Source organism: Geotrypetes seraphini, chromosome 15, assembly GCF_902459505.1.
Source record: "Geotrypetes seraphini chromosome 15, aGeoSer1.1, whole genome shotgun sequence".
Classification (NCBI taxonomy): domain Eukaryota; kingdom Metazoa; phylum Chordata; class Amphibia; order Gymnophiona; family Dermophiidae; genus Geotrypetes; species Geotrypetes seraphini.
Genome location: NC_047098.1, coordinates 1,390,609 through 1,411,422, shown reverse-complemented (window position 1 = coordinate 1,411,422; position 20,814 = coordinate 1,390,609). Strand labels below are relative to the sequence as shown.

At 41.2% G+C, this 20,814-nt stretch overlaps 1 protein-coding gene across 2 annotated transcripts in view; it reads left to right on the top strand.

Annotated features, from left to right (window-relative positions):
• The window catches only part of IFFO2 (intermediate filament family orphan 2), a 49,625-nt gene extending 39,162 nt beyond the window's left edge, over nucleotides 1-10,463 (top strand). For both annotated transcript variants that reach the window (XM_033921939.1, XM_033921938.1), the window contains exons 8-9: nucleotides 885-1,015; nucleotides 6,941-10,463. In XM_033921939.1, the coding sequence (XP_033777830.1) occupies nucleotides 885-1,015; nucleotides 6,941-7,046 (237 nt within the window). In that variant the 3' untranslated portion in view covers nucleotides 7,047-10,463. The remainder of the gene's footprint in view (nucleotides 1-884; nucleotides 1,016-6,940) is intronic.
• The last annotated feature ends 10,351 nt before the right edge of the window (nucleotides 10,464-20,814 follow it).

The following is a 20,814-nucleotide window of genomic DNA, read 5'->3' as shown; positions in this document are numbered from 1 at the left end:
CCAGGATGCCTGCACCCTCTCTGAAGACATAAGTGTCCCCCACCCCCCCACCACCCAAAAAAAAATGTTGGCCTGGGGATGCAAGCTGTCTTACCATCCCCAACAGTCCCTGGAATTTCTAGTGATCCTGGTGTCAAGTGGAGTGGAAGCAATACCCACTTTTACCACCTCATGGCCACCAAGATGTAAAAGGGCTTTGCGGGGTGGGGGGGGGTCAGTTGATGGTTGGTAGAAGGGACTTTAATGGCAGGCATGCTGTGCCGTCGAAAAGACTGTTGGGATAAGGAGCATGTTGATGCTGGATCAGTGACATTTTCAGATTAGACTGGGAAGTACATCCCCCCCCCCCCAAATGTGGAGGGGCACCTATTTTACAAGAGGCTTTACTTTCAGCAGAGCCTGTTCAAATGGATGGACATTCTGCTCGACCACCTCTTTTTTGACCCTTTCTGCCTTGCTGCACCTTATGCGTGGAACAAGCTACCCAAATCCAAGGACCGTTTAAAAGCCCACCTCTTTGAGAGTGCTTTCACTCATCAGATGTTTCATGTGTATTGTGTTAATAGCCTATTATGCTACATGTGCTGTGACTCTTTTGCTTGCTTATGCCATCTTCGGTGAATTAAATGCTAATGAAGAACACGCAATGTTCACAGGATCTCTCAATTTCATGAACATTTTGCAGTTTTTGTGCCCAATTTGGTTCAGACAGGAAAAGGGCAATACCGATGCTGCTTGCAAAGGGGTAAACATTCAGAAGTCATGCACAGAGTTCTACCCCAGTCTACTGCAGTATGTTGGGCTCTTTCAAGCATGCACCATACAGTCAGGGACTAGAAACTTGTGTGTTGCCATTTACATCTGTTAACATTTCATTTGCACAGCTGGAATTGGCCACAGCTAAGAGTGATATGAACCGCCACCTGCATGAATACATGGAGATGTGTAGCATGAAGCGAGGTCTCGATGTGCAGATGGAAACATGTCGGAGGTTAATTAGAGGATCTGCTGGAAGGTAACATTCCGCCTCTTCCTGGTCTCGTAACATGTTATGAGTTAGGGATTCACCCCCAGAATACAAGAGCATCTTGTAAGGCTCCTCAAACCTATCTTAATGATTCCACAGCTAATTTGGGGGTTCAGGTTGTCATAATGGATGTGTAATAAGTTCATACTATGTAATGGCGGTAGCTAGCTTAAAACTCCACTAGTTTTAAAAGCTGACTCAATGTGAAAGCCCTTCTTCCTATTGGGCTTTATCCACCTTGTATGTCAACCACCTGTTAAAAACCCTCAGCACATCAGAGATAAAAACTTGGTTACCTAGAGAATAAAATGACTTTTCAGAATGCCATGTCTTGGGTCTCTTGGAGTTGATTCTGCTCAATGTTCTGCCCTCCTGCTTTTCTTCCCATCGCACCTTTAGTGTATGCAATGCTGGTTCCTCCACAGCCTTCCCTCTATCAATTGCTGTACCTCAAGACTCTGTCCTGGGACCTCTCCTTTTCTCAATCTACACTTGTTCACTTGGAGTGCTGATCTCCTCCCATGGCTTCCAGTATCACCTCTATGCTGACAACTCCCACTTCTACCTCTCTGCTGACCATTTTAGTAGCCTTCCTCTGGACCGACTCCATCCTTTTTATATCTTTTTACACAATATTCTAAATGAGGTCTCACCAGAGCCTTATACAGAGGCATCAATACCTCCTTTTTCCTACTGGCCATACCTCTCCCTATGCAACCTAGCATCCCTCCAGCTTTCAATCTGTTCATCACATACAAGCACACGCAAGTCCTGTTCTTCTGTCGTGCCCATAAGTTCTTCACCCCCTAAACTGTACAGTTCCATTGGGTGTTTGCAGCCCAAATGCATGACCTTCCATTTCTTAGCATTAAATGTTAACTACCATTCCTCATGTTTTCCACACCATTAGGAGTGTCTACTCTGTTGCAGATGTTAGTATCAGTCGCAGAGAGGCAAATCTTACTAGTCAGCCCTTCAGCAATATCATTTACAAAAATGTTAACCCGAACCCACTGGTAACGTCACCTTCCACTCAGTCAGTTCCTGACCCAGTCTGTCACTTTGGGGCCCATATTGAGGGCATTCAGTTTGTTTATTAGATGGCTATATGGATTTTCTAAAATCTAAATACATCACATCTAGCTTCTCCCTTGATCCAATTCTCTGGTCACCCAGTCAAAAAATTGATCAGATTTGTCTGACAAGACCTGCCTCGGGTCCTGTAATCCACTGGATTCTAGAAATGTCACTATTCTGTTTTAAAAGCATTTCTTTTCGCTACTTCCTTCTACTTTTGTGGAGGGAAACCACTAGAGAAGCTGCCAAAACTTCCCTAAGTTCTCTCTGTACTCTTTGCTTTATCCACTTCTGAATCTACCACACCTCTTGTCCTATTTTGATTTTGTCTTCTGCTTGGGAAAGCTTGTGCAGCTTTTCAGTCACTTCACCACTTAACGCCAACCCTAATCGTTTTACAGCTGGCTGGATACACATAGTAATGTCAAGATTTTCTAACTAGTTTCCTCTTTAATATAAGTTTTCAAGCAATACACTGAAATCTACTTGTACAGAAAGCTGAAATACAAAAAAGGGAAAAATTTTACAAACCTTTCTCAACATAAGTCTACCTTGTAGGATGAAAGTGAAAGTGAGTAGTCTAAAGAATATTACATGGCTCTGAGTTTGAAAGTGTGGGAGAGAAAGGGTCAAGTGTATGAATAGGCAGACCCGAGAAGCCATATGGTCTTTATCTGCCATTATTTTCTGTTTCCGTAAGACTTCTGAAACTGGAATTCTTCTTAAGATTAGCAGGCACACTTATTAATGAAGTCCTAGACCGCAGCTTGGGAGAGAACTCTAGATTCTTGAAAGTTACCTGCTAGTGTGGGTGTTGGTGGCTTCCAGGAGAGATTTCACTGGAGGTGACTTTTGCTATCTGGTATGACACTGCCCTAGATCTCTTTTCCTGCCCCCCCACAAATGGCTCGAAAACCTTCTACATTTGTCAATTAGGTTTGAAAACACTCTTTTAGGATATATCTTAGTGCAATTGGTGCTTAAAAGCATGTACAAGGAAAGACCATCTCTTTAACACCTTTAGTTTGACTTGCTTCTATTGAAGTTGTCTACAGTGTCATGGGAAAGCTCCCTTTGAGCCACTTGATTTGTGACCTCAAGTTCTGTCCTAGGTGCTGCCTGATTCAGGAAAAACTATGTAATGGCTCTAGCTAGCTGAGTCATTATGTCAGGCTTCATCTCAAGCAGTATTCAAATGAGGCTGCTTTTAACTCTTAACTCCCACTGATCATAAGATACCTATGTCCATCTTACCATTCTCTCTGTGAGAAACTCCCCAACATGGATTCACTAGACGTAGGTCTTGTCAGACAAATCTGATCAATTTCTTTGACTGGGCGACCAGAGAATTGGATAGAGGATGTGTGCTAGATGTGGTGCATTTAGATTTTAGCAAAGCCATTGACAGTGTTCCACACAGACGTCTAATAAATAAACTGAGTGCCCTCGGGATGGGTCAGGAACTGGTTGAGTGGAAGGCGACAGAGGGTAGTGATCAATGGAGATCGCTCTGAGGAAAGGGATGTTACCAGTGGTGTGCCTCAAGGGCACTGTGTTCTTGGGCCTGTTCTTTTTAACATTTTTATAAATTATATTGCTGAAGGGTTGTCGGGTAAGATTTGCCTCTTTGTGGATGATACCAAAATCTGCAAGAGTAGACATGCCATGTGAATAACATGAAGAAAGACCTGGCGAAGCTTGAAGAATGGTCTGAAATTTGGCAGTTAAAATTTAATGCTAAGAAATGCAAGGCTGCAAAAACCCAAGGGAACGGTACAGATTAGGGAGTGAAGAGCTTATGTGCATGACAGAAGAGCGGGACTTGGATGTGATTTTAAGGTGGCCAAACAGGTTGAAAAGGTGACTGTGAAACTAGAAGGATGCTAGGTTGCATAGAGAGAGGTATGGTCAGTAGAAAGAAAGGAGGTATTGATGCCTCTGTATAAGACTTTGCTGAGACCTCATTTAGAATATTGTGTACAATTCTGGAGGCTAAAAAGGATGGGGAGTCGGTCCAGAAGAAGGCTACTAAAATGGTGTGTGGTCTCTGTCATAAAGCGTATGGGGGCAGACTTTGGAGGAAAGGTGGGGGAGGGGAAATATGATAGACGTTTAAGTACCTACTTAACGTAAAGGCACATGAGTCAAGTCTCTTTAATGTGAAAGGAAACTCTGCAATGAGAGGGTATAGGATGAAGTTAAGAGGTGATAGACTCCAGAGTAATCTAAGCAGAAACTTTTTTACAGAAAGGGTGATATATGCATAGAATAGTCTCCCAGAAGAGGTGGTGAAGACAGAGATTGTGTCTGAATTCAAAAGGGCCTGGGATAGAGAGAGAAAGAGATAATGGTTACTGCGGATGGGCAGACTAGATGGGCCATTTGGCCTTTATCTGCCATCATGTTTCTATGTTTCTGTAACCCCCGATTTGTCCCATTTGTCTAAATTAGATTGTAAGCTCTTCTGGGCAGGGACCATCTATTACATGTTAAATGCACATGTACAGCACTGTGTACACCTTTCAGCACTATAGAAATTATTATTAGTAGTAGTAGTAGTAGTAGTAACCTACCACCTCTCTTAAGGGGTTACATTCTCCATTTTAAAATATATAACCTACTTACAGGCCTGTGAGCTTGACCTCGGTTCCAGGGAAGATGATGGAAGCAATGGTAAAGGACACAATATGCGAATACATAGAAAACCATGGACAACTGAAGGCGAGCCAACATGGCTTCTGCAAGGGAAGGTCATGCCTCACGAACTTGCTGTACTTCTTTGAGGGAATAAACAGCCAGATGGATAAGGGGGAATCCATAGACATCATTTACCTTGACTTCCAAAAAGCCTTCGACAAGGTACCTCATGAACGGCTACTTAAAAAGCTGTGGTACCACGGGGTGCAAGGGGATATCTACCGATGGATCAAACACTGGTTGGCTGGCAGGAAGCAGAGGGTTGGAGTAAAAGGCCAATACTCTGACTGGCAATGGGTCACGAGCGGAGTTCCACAAGGGTCAGTGCTGGGACCTCTACTGTTCAACATATTTATTAATGATCTGGAGGCAGGGACAAAATGTGAGGTTATCAAATTTGCTGATGACACCAAACTCTGCAGCAGGGTTAGAAACACGGAAGACTGTGAAGACCTGCAAAGGGACCTAACGAAACTGGAAGACTGGGCAAAAAAGTGGCAAATGAGTTTTAACGTAGAAAAATGCAAGGTCATGCATGTAGGGAAAAAGAACCCGATGTTCAGCTACAAAATGGGGGGAACACTGCTAGGGGTGAGTAACCTTGAAAGGGACCTGGGGGTGATGGTCGACACATCACTGAAACCATCGGCGCAATGTGCGACAGCCTCAAAGAAAGCAAACAGAATGCTGGGCATCATCAAAAAAGGTATTACAACCAGGACGAAGGAAGTCATCATGCCGCTGTATCGCGCAATGGTGCGCCCGCACCTGGAGTACTGTGTTCAATACTGGTCACCGTACCTCAAGAAGGACATGGCGATACTCGAGGGAGTGCAGAGGAGGGCGACTAAACTAATAAATGGTATGGAAAATTTTTCATACGCTGACAGGTTAAAAATGCTGGGGCTGTTCTCCCTGGAGAAGAGGAGACTCAGAGGGGACATGATAGAAACCTTCAAAATCCTTAAGGGCATAGAGAAAGTGAATAAGGACAGATTTTTCAAACTGTGGGGAGCCACAAGCACTAGGGGTCACTCAGAGAAACTGAAAGGGGACAGGTTTAAAACAAATGCTAGGAAGTTCTTTTTTACCCAGAGGGTGGTGGACACATGGAACGCGCTTCCAGAGAATGTGATAGGCCAGAACTCTGTACAGGGGTTCAAGGAGGGTTTGGATAGGTTCCTGGAGGATAAGGAGATAGAGGGGTACAGATATAACTAGAGGTAGTTTATAGAAATAGGTAGAAACTAGAAGTAGTTTATAGAAATAGGCAGAAACCACTTCACAGGTCACGGACCTGATGGGCCACCGCGGGAGCGGACCGCTGGGCAAGATGGACCTCGGTCTGACCCAGTGGAGGCAACTTCTTATGTTCTTATGTTCTTATGTACAACTAAGTGGTTTACAATAAATAACACACAAATCCAGTAAAAAATACAACAAACCATTATATACTGTCCTAAAAGTGCAGTAAAGCGACTCAGCTTCTAGTACTTTCCACGTTGGCAAAGCTTTCTTGTGTGGGCTCTGACATTGCCCATGCTATAACGACTTGTATCTTGCTGTCCATGGAGAACATCTGCTACAGGTAAGTAAAATTCTCTACAAGCTCCTGTGGTATAAATTCAGTGCTGTATTTTCTTGACATCTTAACATTGATTTAATTTCATGGCTGAACGATGAACAGCCCGGGTGGTCAGTTGACTTGACATTCCTGAATTTTAGGAAGTTGTTCTGGAAAGCACTTGGGAGAGCAATAGCTGTCTAATGCAGATAATAAATACATCAGTAGGGTCTGGTTTCTTAAAGTTTAGCACATGTTAAGTGCCTTGCAGCCTATAAGAACATGGGCCTTATGACACTTACCATGTGCGGTGCTTTAGTAACCTAATATCCATATTTCTGTAGCCTTCACATTCCAAAATTAATTTCCAGTTCATTACAGTAGCTCACTTTTTAATCGTTATATTTAACCCCATAACTATATATCCTGATGGGTGTCCTAACCAGTTCTTCTTAGTCACTTTTTGCTTAACTTATGAAGTGGGTGGTGTTCACAAGCATGTCATATTAACCATTTCTCTACACAGGCTTGCTTAATTTCTGTAGGTTTGAACCTTGCGTTTTTTTCCCCCACAGGAATTCTCCATCAACCAGTTCAGTAGCAAGCAGCGACTCTGGGAACACAGATGACATTCAGGACGAGTCTGAAAAGGACAGTGAGACGGAAGGCTCTATCAGCTGATAGCCATCTTGTTCTGGAAAGAAGATAGGAGCAAAAACTAGGACTTGTACAATTCTAACACAGGGTCCAGTGAACCTTTCCCCAAAATCTCACCCTGGAATTGGTGCTGCAAACTACTATTCATGTAGAAAATGTTGATGGGTGTAAAAATTGTTTAAAATGTGCCTTTTCCCTATGCTGAACTTTGGATGCGTTATTTAACCTTTTTTTTAATGGAAAAGCCACAGGAAACAGCTTTGCATGGTGCTGGCACTGGGGAGATCAGTTCATTACACAAATGCTGAGATGTTCTGCTTTAGGACCCTGAAAATTGACACATCTTGTGTATGTTTTTGTATCATGACTTTTGTAGGGAATTTAGGATAAGAAAAGAGAAAATGTGCTCATATAGCAGTTTGGGGCAAAGGTGGAAAGATGTTAAGCTCTTTTTCTTGTTCTCTGTGTTTGAGGAAAAGTTTTACGAGTGAGATTAGCTAGACACCAGCTGCTTTCTCATCCTTGAATTAAGAGTGCCCCTTTTTTTCTTTGACACCCCCTTTTCAAAGTCTTCTGCCTACTTTTGCATTTGCTCATTACCTCTACAGGCAGCAGAGGAAAGTTTGAAAACTTGAAACCTATATGCTGAAAGAGTAATGATGACTTTAACTGACTTTTTAAAAAAATAACGCTGCTTTAAATAGATGTGAAGTCAACTTTGTGCAGGAGTAAGGCTAGCTTTTTATATAGAATGAGACTCCTTTCATTGTCTCCAATGCCTAACAAACCAACCTACCTTCCCTTTCTTGCACATAGTCTTACCTCAAATGACCGAGACTTCAAACATAGGTAGTTTCAGAATTCATAAGCAATCATTCTTGCATATCTGAAAAATGATGGAGATGTACATTACAAGTTTTTAAATGGTGGAGGTTCTGCTCCCATAGCTGCTAATAAGTAAATACTAATGTTCCGTTTATGTAATCCCCTTAGCACTTTGTCAGTAGTGGAGAGCAGAGAACAGTAAACCTATTTTGTGTTTAAACCTAGCCATTAGTAGAACAGCTGTTGGTGGTCTGAGCAGGAGGACAGGAACCTGGGAAACCTGGGTTCAGTTGCTTCTGCTTCCAGTGCTCCTTGGGACTTTGAGCAAGTCTCTTTACCCTCCATTAGGTATCTCATGAAAACAAGATTGTAAAGTCACTTGGATAGCTGCTTATACTCCGATCCAAAGTAGGCTAACCAGGCAATCCTAAGAGCAGCTGCGGCCAAAATGGATTATTTGAGTTGACTGCTTTTACAGGGTCATTCTGTGAAGGGCTGGACTGAGGTCAATGAAATAGTCTTGTAAGGGGGGTACTAAGAGCCTGAAAGATAAGTGGGAAGGGGGGGAGAAAACTGTAAGCTTGCCTAATGCCCTTGCTCTGCTCTTAGGACAGACAAAGGAATTCAGTGGACTCTCATTGTGGCTTTGAACCCAGATCTTACAACCAAGCAGAGTAGCCAAAAAAAGAAAGAGATGAAGGTATTAATGACACCTTCAGATTTTTGTACCAGCATTAGAGAATGCAGCTAACTGCTCTAATGCACTAAATGATCATATGAGCCAAACATGGATAATTGTGATCCTGGGCATTCGTTGCCCTGAGTCCAAAAAGGGACGGAGGAAGTACCTGCATTTAATAATTAACCTGCTTTGGTTGTACCACAGGTGGTATATTAAATCCATGACCCTTTTCCCTTTATTTGGCCTATGATGCAGTAAAGTTAGAGTAGGACTCTGCAAGGTTCAGTTTCTTCTGCTGCACCTAATGCCTCCTTTTACCTATTGCTCTGTCTAGAACTTCAGCACTATATAAACCACAGAACAAACCAGGTTAATCAGAACTGATCTTTTTCATTCCCTTCCTCCAAAAACAACCCAGAGAATGGGACTTGTATCCTGCCTTTCTGTGGTTTACATATGCAGGTACTTGCCCAGGGTCACAAGGAGCAGCACTGAGATTTGATCCCACAACCTCAGGGTGCCGAGGCAGCAGCAGCTCTACCACTAGGCCCCTCCTCACCTCCAGTGAATATTTAGGGTTTCAGGAGAATCTGTGATTGAGGCCTCATCTGGCGGCTGCCAGCAATCTGGTTTTGTTATGAGACACTTTATAAATGTAATGATGCTGCTGGTTTAGCTGATTCCATTTGTTCAGGCACTTCCATAGCGATTAGACCATCACCTGCTGTCTTTTATAGACTTGTGTATAGACTTGATTTGGAGTCTTAAGACAGTGTCACATTGACACGGATTTATTTTATAACAATCAGGTGGGCTTTCTCCATACTTTGTTTTTTAAAGGTGGTTTAAAGGACTAACTTTTTCTTGCTTGTTAGTATAAATATTTATCAATAATGTGGTTTGTATAGGAACAGAAGTTGATGCTGTCTGGGTTGTTTGCATGTTTTCTAAAAGATCCAAAGACTTGTGAATATGTTTTTTCTCATTATGACTTAGCTAAGTGGAAAGAACTATTTTCACCTTTTGCTTAGTCAAACATTAGGAACTCAGTCTTAGCTTTATTTTGATTTTCAAATGTGAAAATGTTTACCAAGTTGTAAACCAGCTTTCATTTCTATAACTGGGTGACTTGGCATAAACTAAGTGAAATTGGCATCAGGAAGATCAGAAAATGTACCTTTGCACAAAAGAATCCCGTATTGAACAGTTGGACTGTGTCCAAGCGATAACCTGTGTTTAGAGGTATTTGGATCAATGCTATTAGTTTAACAGCATGACAGGGATGGGGATAACATTTGCTGTATTCAGGGCAGATGCAATAGAAATTGTACTACATTTAAGTGAATTATTATGCCAAGGAGTTAACCCTTTTCATTTAACCTTTGCTTTTCATATTGTGCCATATTGCTGACCTTTTTTTTTTTTTTTTTTAATACATGTGATGCCATATTTTCTATTGCTATTATTCTGAGCCATTATTTCAAGAGACTACTGATTTAAAAAAAAAAAATCTTTAAGCAGCTCGTTGTATCATATGGTCTCAGGTGGAGGAAAGCTGTCTAGGAATGAATTGGCATCGGCTTTAAGGTCACAGAGCATCAATTAATTCCTGTAAAACATCCACAAAGTGTAATTTACTGTCTGTTTTTAGGCAAGTTTTGTTGGTTGTGGACCGGGATGTGTACTGAGCTGTGCTGTAACAAATAGCTCTGGATTGTAACACATTTTTCAGTTCTTGTCAAAGGAGAAAGACAAGGTACTGTGGAAGCTCTTAATGTGGGTTTGCATTAGCTATAGGATCAATTCATCCTGCTGTAAACCTGACTGGCTCTTTCATTTAAATGGAGTACTAAAGCCATCTCCGTGAAATTGTTATAAAGCTTAAGAGGTTGTGGTATATATCTGGTTACATTAATAAAATTCTTTAAATACCTCTTTGCTGCTTAGTATTTTAATTATCACAATTGGTGCAACTTAAGTTTTAACCATCTGGGGCAATTCAGAACTTAAAGTTCTGTTCCACTCATAACATACCCTGTTTTGCTTTGGGTTTCCATAATTTGACACATACCAAATATTAAATACTGTGCATTCTTTGTACCAATTTGAGAATTTTGTAACATGTCCTGCTTTTGGGGCTGATTCTACAAACGGGCATCTTGATTGTAGGCAGCAGTAGGCATCCTACCAACATCTGGCAGCCAATCGGGACGCACGCTTTTAGAAAAAAACTCCCCAAGGCAGGACGCCTACACTCTAGGCATTTGTCGCAGGTCTAGGGAGACAGGTAGGGACACCTAAGCTTGCCCAAGGCCAACCCTAGAGCTGCAACAGACGCCTGAAATGTAGGCCAGCAAAATGCTGGCCTACATTTCAAAAGTTAAATATAGCCACAGCTGTATCTCCAATCAGCTGAGCCAGCAGGACTACCTAGCTGATCAGAAGAAAATACCCCTGCTGCAATCAGCTGAGCAAGCAGCAGAGGACCTCCCCCTCCCAACAAGCATTCCTAAAATCAGCAGGAGGGATACCCACTCCTTGCCACCAGCCCCTTCAATCCCCCAACACCCCTAAGCCTACCTTGACACCCCCTGTACCATTCTGAAGTAAGGCTGGCCAGAGGACTGCCTACTCCCTTCAGCAGGCCCATTTCTTCAAAATGGTGGGCCTTCTCCTTCCCGATGCATCCTGGAATGCACTGGGGAAGGGCCTAAGGCCCTGATTGGGCCAGATGCCTCAGGCCCCTCCCATAGGCAGGCCTCCTTCCTGATGCATCATGGGATGCACTGGATGTGGCCTAAGACTCCAATTAGCTCATCTGCTAAAGGAGGCGGGGGGCCTTCCTGAGTTGGATGTGTTTAGGTTTAAAGTTGAATAAAGAAATGTGTAAGACAATGGTCATAACAGCATAGCTGTTGTAGCAAGTGCCTTAAATATAGGATGTTTGGAAGTGTTAGGGATTTGTCATTCTATGGTATGATTTTATTATACGTTTTGAATTTTAAATAAGCAAAACAAAACTTCAAGTACTTATAGAAAATAAAGAAAAGCAATCGAGACTTTTGACACTACTGTATTTCCGTACAGAGTTGTTTCATGTCCATTTCTCCCTCTCCCCATGCACCATCTCTCCTTCCTCTCCACTCTTATGTCCATTTCTTCCTCTTACCATTCTGATCTCTCCTGCAACATATTTTTCTCCCCAACCTCACTCATAAGTATAATTCTCTTTCTTACTTTAGCAGGGCGGTGGCAATTCCTACAGCTGCTTGCCACTAACCCAGAAGCCTCTCCTCTGTCATGTCTCACCTAGGCAGAAACAGGAAGTTCTGACAGAGGGCAGGATGCGGCAAAGGAGAGGCTTCCAGGTTAGCAGGCAGCTGTAGGAATCACTGCCTAACCTGTTGAAGCAAGAGAAGAGCCACAGCCACATGGTGAGAGAGCCGTGGGTTGCTGAACCCCTGGTCTAGGGGATATTTCTGAAGATGTTGAGGTTGGAACTGGAGGCATGGAAAACATCTTCCCAGATAGGAACTGAGTCCAAAAGGCTATAAAAAATGAATTCCCAAGAGGGCTTGTGGTTCCTGGCAATCATTCTCTAAGAGCCATGCTGCTGGTTTCTGGCCATCATACTCTTAAGAGGAGCCCCATGTTGGTGGTTCCTGGCAGACTCTCTAATGGAGGAATTCATTTTGGTGGTTCCTGATCCTGAGGCCTGCTGGATAAGCCCTGCCTGAGCTACTGTCCCTTCAGATATCAGACAGGCCTGAAGAGAGTTGCTAGACCCAGACTACTGCTGTTCCAGTGCTGGGCTTCTAAGTTTATTAAGATCTTACTATTCCGTACCATTGGCAATTCTGGGCAGCTTACAATCTAAAATTCAATAATACAGCCAATAAATTCCAAACAAGACACATAAACATGAGCCTTGAGGTTAAAGGTTGAACTACAGTTTTTATAGTAAAAGAGGAAAGGTAAATACAATTTGGTAAAATTCTGGAAATAAAATATTTTCAGAGAGAAGAGGTATTTTTTTTTTCCTCCTTTTATTAAAGTTATCCTATTTTCTTTTCTTTTTATAAATCTATATTCATTTTCAAAAAATTACAACAAATGTACAACAATCATTCAGAAATACCTTAATTCATCACTTGACATTCTTATTTGTTTTACTCCAAATAAATAATTATATAAGAAGCACACCCCTCCCATCCATATACCAATAAATAACAATTAACAATTATTATCCTTCAGAATCCCACCCCTTATCTTATTCAATATTTTGGTGTTTAAGGTGTCTGATCATTAGAATAAATCGCCAATGGCCCCCAAATCTTTTTAAAATTATTATAATTACCTTGTTGCAGAGCAAATACCCTTTCCATCTTATAAATATGGCACACTGAATTCCACCAAAAAGTATAATTTAATTTAGTATAATCTTTCCAATTCCCTGTAATCTGCTGAATGGCAACTCCTTTAAAATTAATAAAAGTTTATTATTATTATTAGCTGAAATTTGGCTTTTAAATCTCATTGAAGTACCAAAAAATATAGTGTCATATGAAAGGGCAACATGATTTTCTAACAGTGAATTAATTTGGGGCCAAATTAACTTCCAAAAGGCATTTATATAGGGACAGAAAAATATCAAATGATCCAATGTCCCAACTTCTAAACCACAAAGCCAGCATCTATTAGATCTGGAACTATTTAACTTCTGTAAACTAACTGGGGTCCATAAAGCTCTATGCAACAAAAAAACCCCAAGTCTGTCTCATAGATGCTGCCCTTGTAGTTTTTATTCTCCAAGACCAAAAACGTGGCCATTGAGAGGCAGAAATTTGATGCCCAAGCTCAATGCTCCAAATGTCCCTAAGACCAGTTCTTTGTTTTTTATTTAAATATACATATAACAATTTATACCACTGTGCGGCTTGGTGACCCAAGAAATTCGCCTGAAAGCACAGGAATTCCAAACTATACTGAGAATTAAGAACTTTCCATTCAGGGAACCCTTCCTGGATGGCCTGCTTCAACTGCAACCATTTAAAACTTTATGACTTATTAAAACCAAATTTATGTTGTAATTGTGAAAAACTAAGCAATGATCCATTTGTAATCACATCATTTAAAGTCCGTATACCTGCAATAATCCAATGCTTCCAAATGATTTTAAACCTGCCAATTTTGATCTTGGAGTTTACCCAAATTGATTGATTTAAAGACTTTGAAATTGGGTCTGGTGATAAATTACTAACATAACGTAGGGTTTTCCAAGTATCCAACAAAATTCTATTATTTTTATATTTCCTGGGCAAATTTATACTAATAAGATGAGATAAATGTAAGGGAAACAGGAGCCGCCATTCCAAATACAACCAATCTGGTACATTTTCCATGAGATCTGGGAGGATCCAATACATACCCTGTCTTAAAATATAGGCTTGATGGTACCTATAAAAATTTGGAAAATTTACCCCTTCCTCTATAATTGTTTTTTGTAGAGATACTAAAGCAATTCTAGGTCTTTTACCCAACCAAACAAATTTAGTAAGAATACTATTTAACCTTTTGTAAAATGACCCCTGAAAAAAAATTGGTATCATACTCATTTGATAACAAACCACAGGCAACATCATCATTTTGATCATTTGAACTCTTCCCCACCAAGAAAGATGTAAAGGATTCCATTGCTCACACATCTCTGTTATCTTCTTTAATAAAAGTTTTTCATTCTCCTTCACTGTTTCTTCTATTGTGTTTTTAATGGTAATACCTAAGTATTTTAAACCCTCTTCTTTCCATATAAATGAGAAATGATCAAATAAACCTTTGGTACAGTGAACATTAAGCGGGAGAATTTCTGACTTACTCCAATTAATCTTATAACCAGAAAACTTTCCAATCATTTCTATTAATTCAAGTAAACATGGAATGGTAATTTCTGGTTCTCTCAAATAAATCAGAATATCATCTACATAAGCAGAGTTTAAATTCCCAATTCGAATAAGGAATACCTCGTATCCCCTTTGCCTGATTGATGGCTATTAACAAAGGTTCCAGGACAACATCAAAAAGCAAAGGAGATAAAGGACAACCTTGTCTAACTCCCCTTAACAAGTTGAATCTATCTGACATACTATTATTAATATATAACCTTGCACCAGGAGAGTTATACAATGTCTGAATCATTCGAATAAAACCAGAACCTATATCAAACCATTCTAAAGCCTGATACATAAAAGACCATTCAACTCTATCAAAAGCTTTCTCTGCATCCAAAGATATCAGAAAAGTGGGATCCTTCATACTTTTTGTTAAATTTAGAGAATGGAAAGCTAATCTAGTATTATTTGAAGAATGTCTCTTAGCAATGAATCCTGTTTGGTGAGTATCAATAATAAAAGGAAGAGCTTTAGCCAATCTTAGAGCCAATACTTTTGCTATAAGTTTTCCATCCACATTTATTAACGATATAGGCCTGTAGTTTGAAACCAAAGTTGAATCTCTGTTTGGTTTTGGCAAAACAATAATTAAAGAATCAGCCATAGTACCTTTAATACAACCTTTAGTCAGTTGATATTGATATAAATTTAATAGATAAGGTAAAAGAGTACTTTGAAATGATTTATAAAATTCAACAGTATATCCATCCCCACCTGGAGCGGATCCAACTCTAAGAGATTTCAATGCTATTTCTAATTCTTTCAAAGATATAGGATCTTCTAAACTTCTTTTTATATGATCAGGAACCTTCGGTCCATTAATAAAATTTAAAAACTCCAACCCATCCTGTTCTTTATTTTCATAAGATTCAGAAGAATACAAATCCTTATAAAAAGAAAGAAACTGTTTCAAAATATGATCACTTGTAGTGTGTGAACCTCCCTGCATATCCTTAATTGCAATAATTTTGGTTTTCCTTTTTTTGCTTTAAGAAAATTAGCTAATAGTTTTCCTGCTTTGTTTGAGTTTCCATAAAATTTAACTTGCTGAGAAAACAAATCTTTCCTAACAAATTGGAAAGCAATCTCATTATATTTGGCTTTCGCTTTTAATAATTTTTGTAAAGTATATTGTTCCCATTTATTAATTAATTTATTCTCCAATATTTTAATTTCTTTTTCCAAATCAATAAATTGTTTTTTAAGTTGTTTTTTGATGTATGCTGAATACGAAATAATATTCCCCCTTACAGTTGCCTTAAAAGCATCCCACAACGTCTCAATACTAATATCATCAGCAGTATTGATCTGAAAGAATTCACTCATTTTTTACTTCAAATCTTCTACAAATTTTACATCAGCAAGCAAACCATTATCAAATCTCCATATTGGTTTAGGATAATCTTGATCATCAAATTGCAATTCAATCCACACACCATCATGATCAGATAAAATTATAGGATCTATAACTGCTTTCTTCACCTTTTGAACTATATTGTTAGAAACAAAAATATAATCAATTCTCGAAAACGAATTATAGACCTGTGAACAAAATGAAAATTCTCGATCATTAAAATGAAGAATACGCCATATATCAACTAAATCACATGACTGTATTAAATTTTCTAACCCTAATGACTTAATAATTCTACTCGGTCTTTTATCAATAAGTGGATCCATTACAGCATTGAAATCCCCAGCCACCACTAAATTAGTAGTAGCCAGTGGTAGTAGCAACTGTTGAATATTTTTTAAAAACTCCACTTGATTCGAATTCGGAGCATATATATTGAATAAGTTCAGGGCAGTATTTCCCATTATCATTTTAATATGTACCCACCTTCCTAAAGGATCTGCAGAAACTAATTGGAAATTAGCTAAACATTTCCTATTTATTAGAATTGCAACCCCAGCCCTCTTCCCTACTGCTGGATGAGAGAAGAGGTATTGAGTAATTCCTGAGCTCATCTGTGTGTTGGATGTGTGTGAATGATATCTTTGGTGATGTGAGAGTGTAATGGGTAGTGTTGCCCGATTCAGGAAAAAAAGTTTCAATTCAGCCTATTGAATCGATTTTTTTTAAATTCGATTTTCCTGCCCAATTGGGTGTTTGTTTTTCAAACATCCTGATGGTTTTATTTTATAAACTAAACTAAACCTTAGGTTTATATACCGCACCATCTCCATAGTCGTGGAGCTTGGCACAGTTTACAGGAATTGAAATGAGAAAGGAATTCCAAGGAAGGGCTAGATGAAGATCGGAGGAAAGAAGGAAGTTAGAGGGCTAGGATGTTAAATGAGGAGGGAGTGTTAGATTTTTGAGAATAGCCAGGTTTTCAGATGTTTACGGAAGGGTTGGATAGCGCTCAGGTTCCGAAGAGGGGAGGTAAGGTTGTTCCAGAGTTCGGTGAGTCTGAAGGGGAGCCTCTTCACCCCCTTTGCCTTCTCTTAACCACACTGGCACTGGTGTAAACAAACAAAAAAAGACTTTTCCTCTCTCTCTGTTAAATCCTAGCTCACGTTTGCGGTCTAACACCAGCTCTAGCAGGATACAAATTTCAAATCTGACGTACTATAATCACAAAACAGAAAATAAAATTATTTTTTCTACCTTTTGTTGGTCTGGTCATTGTTCAAATCTTGTTGGTCCCAGGCTCTGGTTGTCTTCTGATAACTTGCTTGCCAGGGTCTTCTCCTTTATTCTTTCTCCATTCTAACCATCTATGTTCTATCTCTGTCCTCCCCTTCCATTTCCCTTGCCTCCCCCAGAGGTCTGGCATCTTTCCTTTTTTTCCATCTCCATCCACAGATCCACCTTTTCTCAACTACCCTTTCATCCAGCATCTCTCCCTCCTTCCCCACCACCCAACTACCCTCCTATCCAATATCTCTATCCTCCCTTCCACACTATCCCGTGTGTCCAACAACTTCTCTCCCTAAATCCCATTGTTCATCTCTCTCTTCTGTTTTTAGACCCATTATTTCTTCCCCCCCCCCAAATCTGGCATATGCACATCTCTTTGAACCTCCCTCCCTCTGTGTACTTCTATACTAGGGCCAATCCCCCCCACTGAAGGCCTGTGCCACCACCCCTGAAGGCCTGCAACCCCCTCCTGTGGTTTCTGACCTTTTTTATGTAAAGGGCTACGGTGTGAATGAGAAAGCTCCGAGGGCCAAAGATTTCAAGCTTACATGTACTACTAATCAATGGCATAGTAAGGGAGGTGGACTGCCCTGGGCACCGACACCCCTCTGCCCTCCTGTCCCAACGTTTCTCTTTAAATCTTTGCCAGCATGAGCAACTGTTCTGGTCTGCTGCTTGCACCAGTCTGGCTCCCCTCTGAAATTGCTTCCTCGTCGCAGGGCCAGGAACTGACATCAGAAGGAAAACCAACACTGATGCAAGCAGCAGGCTGGAGAAGTTGCGTGTGCTGGTGAAGATTTAAAGAGCTACAAGGGAAGGTAGGGTGTGCTACGCCACTGCTACTAATTTTAGAAACTGTCTTGATCTGTTTAGTGAGACGGTATTAAACATGAATACTTACTTTGATTTTACAATGCATTTTGGGATTGTCTACACTACAGCAGCAGCTTCCATAAATGACACCTGAGTAATGCACTTTATTGCTTGCAGTTACTACATCAAATGGGCAAGATTGAAATGAAGAGCATTTCAGCTTATGGTTTTAGGGCTGTAATGGAGGATTTTGGGGACTGGGGGGGGGGGGGGGTAATTTCCACTGTTTGTTCCTGGGATAAGCAGGCTCTTAAGGACAATATACCATCACAGAAGTCTACTGTCCTGACCTGAGGAAAGAGGAAGTGGCTTCCAAAAGCTACTCAATGCCCTGTTTAGTTCACTAAAACGGTCTTTTTTTTTCTCGTTAAAGGTTAATAAATAAAAATAAGTCAACTAACATACCTATCACATTACTGCCATATTGGGACAGACCAAAGGTCTGCCTCTTAACATTTCAGTACCAGCACAAGTGAGCCAATAGGTTTCAAAGATGAAGCTGGATTAAGGAGTATCAAATCACAAAACAGCTCCTAACACATCCACAATTAACTATCTGACAACTGTAAATCATGAGGTCAATGCCACTGAAAAAGAGCTGACACTTGCCAGACAATTGTACTGCAACACCTTGAAAACCACACACACAACCTTGAATTTGACTCACATACCAACAGGCAGCCAATGAAGCACTCAGAGTATTAGTATGATATGATTGAATTTTGAAGCATGAACAATAAAGCATGCAGAAGTGTTTTGTACCAACTGCAATGCACACAAGACACATTTAGGCAACCATAAGTAAATGGAATTACAATAGTCAAGTAGAGATATCATCAATGTGATGACTGAAAATGATCATTTGAGAGATAAGCACTTAACCTCTGCAACTTAAAGAACACGCCAGATATCGCTGCCTTAATATGGGCCTTGAAGGACAAAGTGGAATCAAACACCACACCCAAATACCTACATTGCCTGCACACTGGGACAACTTCACCTGGTTGAAACCAGCAGGCTGAAGGGAGTGTAATCTATGAATCCATCGCTGTTCTTTGCGCAAAAGCAATTTGCTGCGATCGCCTCCTCTTCTTGGTAAGCATTGCGTGCCAATAACAAAGCATTTTAGATCAAAATGATGACCCAAATTCAAGCAATGTTCCACGAGTAGCGCTTCCACATGTTCTTTCTTAATGTTGGATCTGTGTTCGTTAAGTCTCACTCTGAACTCCCTTTCAGTCTTGCTGACATAGAACATGTTGCAGAGGCAAGAAACAATATACCACAAACTTGCTGTTACATGAATCATGTTAAAAACATAAGAATAGCCTACTGGTCAAACCCATGGTCCATCCAGCTCAGTATCCCATCTTCACAGAGGCCAATTGAAGTCACAAGTACCTGGCAAAAACCCAAATGTAGCAGTGGCTTCCCCCATATGACTTTGGACTTTTTCTCCAGGAAATTGTCCAAACCCTTCTTAAAACTAGTTACGCTATCCGCTCTTACCACAACCTCTGGCAAAGCGTTCCAGACCTTAACTATTCTGAGTGAAAAAATATTTCCTCCTATTGGTTTTAAAAGTATTCCTCTGTAACATCATGGAGTGGCCCCTAGCCTTTGAAAATCTTGATGCAGTAAACATCGATCCTGTTCTACACCAGTCAATCATATCTCCTCTCAGCCATCTCTTTTCTAAGCGGAAGCGCCCTAACCTCTTTAGTCTTTTCTCATGCGAGAGTAGGGTTACCCGTTCTGCCTCTAGTCCTGTCCCCAGAAAGCTTCCTCTCTTCGTGAGGATCTCAGACTGAGTCTGGAGGGCCTGGAGCATGTGCAGATGGTGTGATGCCCTGCAGATGTAGCTTGTACGGGCTTTCCAAAACCCGGAGAAACACTGGGTTTGGAAAGTCCGTCCGGGAGCCCTGACCGTCCTCTAAAAAGGCCTGAGAGATTGCATCAGGTGTCCAAAGCAGTTGTCCCAAAGAAAGCAGGAAAAAGTGGTGATCTTTTGAAGCAGCTGAATCATTGACAATAACTGCCTAAAAGTGGTGGGACCCTGTGGCGTCCCATGGTCTACCCCAAGTGCCTAGGGTTACCAGATGTCTGGATTTCCCCCATGTCCTCCGTTTGAGGACACGTCTAGGGGTCTGGATGGCTTTGCAAAACCTGCCACTTTGTCCTCTCATGCGCAGATTGCCTTCTGCCCAACCAAAGCTGGCAGTGGGGGCCGGACCTAGGGCGGGTCTGGAGGACTTGGAGCATGTGCAGATGGTGTGATGCCCTGCAGATGTGGCTGTAGCTTGTACATTTTTTTGTCCGTCCGGAAGCCCTGATCGTCCTCTAAAAAGGCCTGAGAGCCTGCATCAGGTGTCCAAAGCAGTTGTCCCAAAGAAAGCAGGAAAAAGCGGTGATCTTTTGAAGCAGCTGAATCATTGACAATAACTGCCTAAAAGTGGTGGGACCCTGTGGCATCCCATGGTCTACCCCAAGTGCCTAGGGTTACCAGATGTCTGGATTTCCCCCATGTCCTCCGTTTGAGGACACGTCTAAGGGTCTGGATGGCTTTGCAAAACCTGCCACTTTGTCCTCTCATGCGCAGATTGCCTTCTGCCCAACCAAAGCTGGCAGTGGGGGCCGGACCTAGGGCGGGTCTGGAGGGCCTGGAGCATGTGCAGATGGTGTGATGCTCTGCAGATGTGGCTGTAGCATGTACATTTTTTCGTCCGTCCGGAAGCCCTGATCGTCCTCTAAAAAGGCCTGAGAGCCTGCATCAGGTGTCCAAAGCAGTTGTCCCAAAGAAAGCAGGAAAAAGCGGTGATC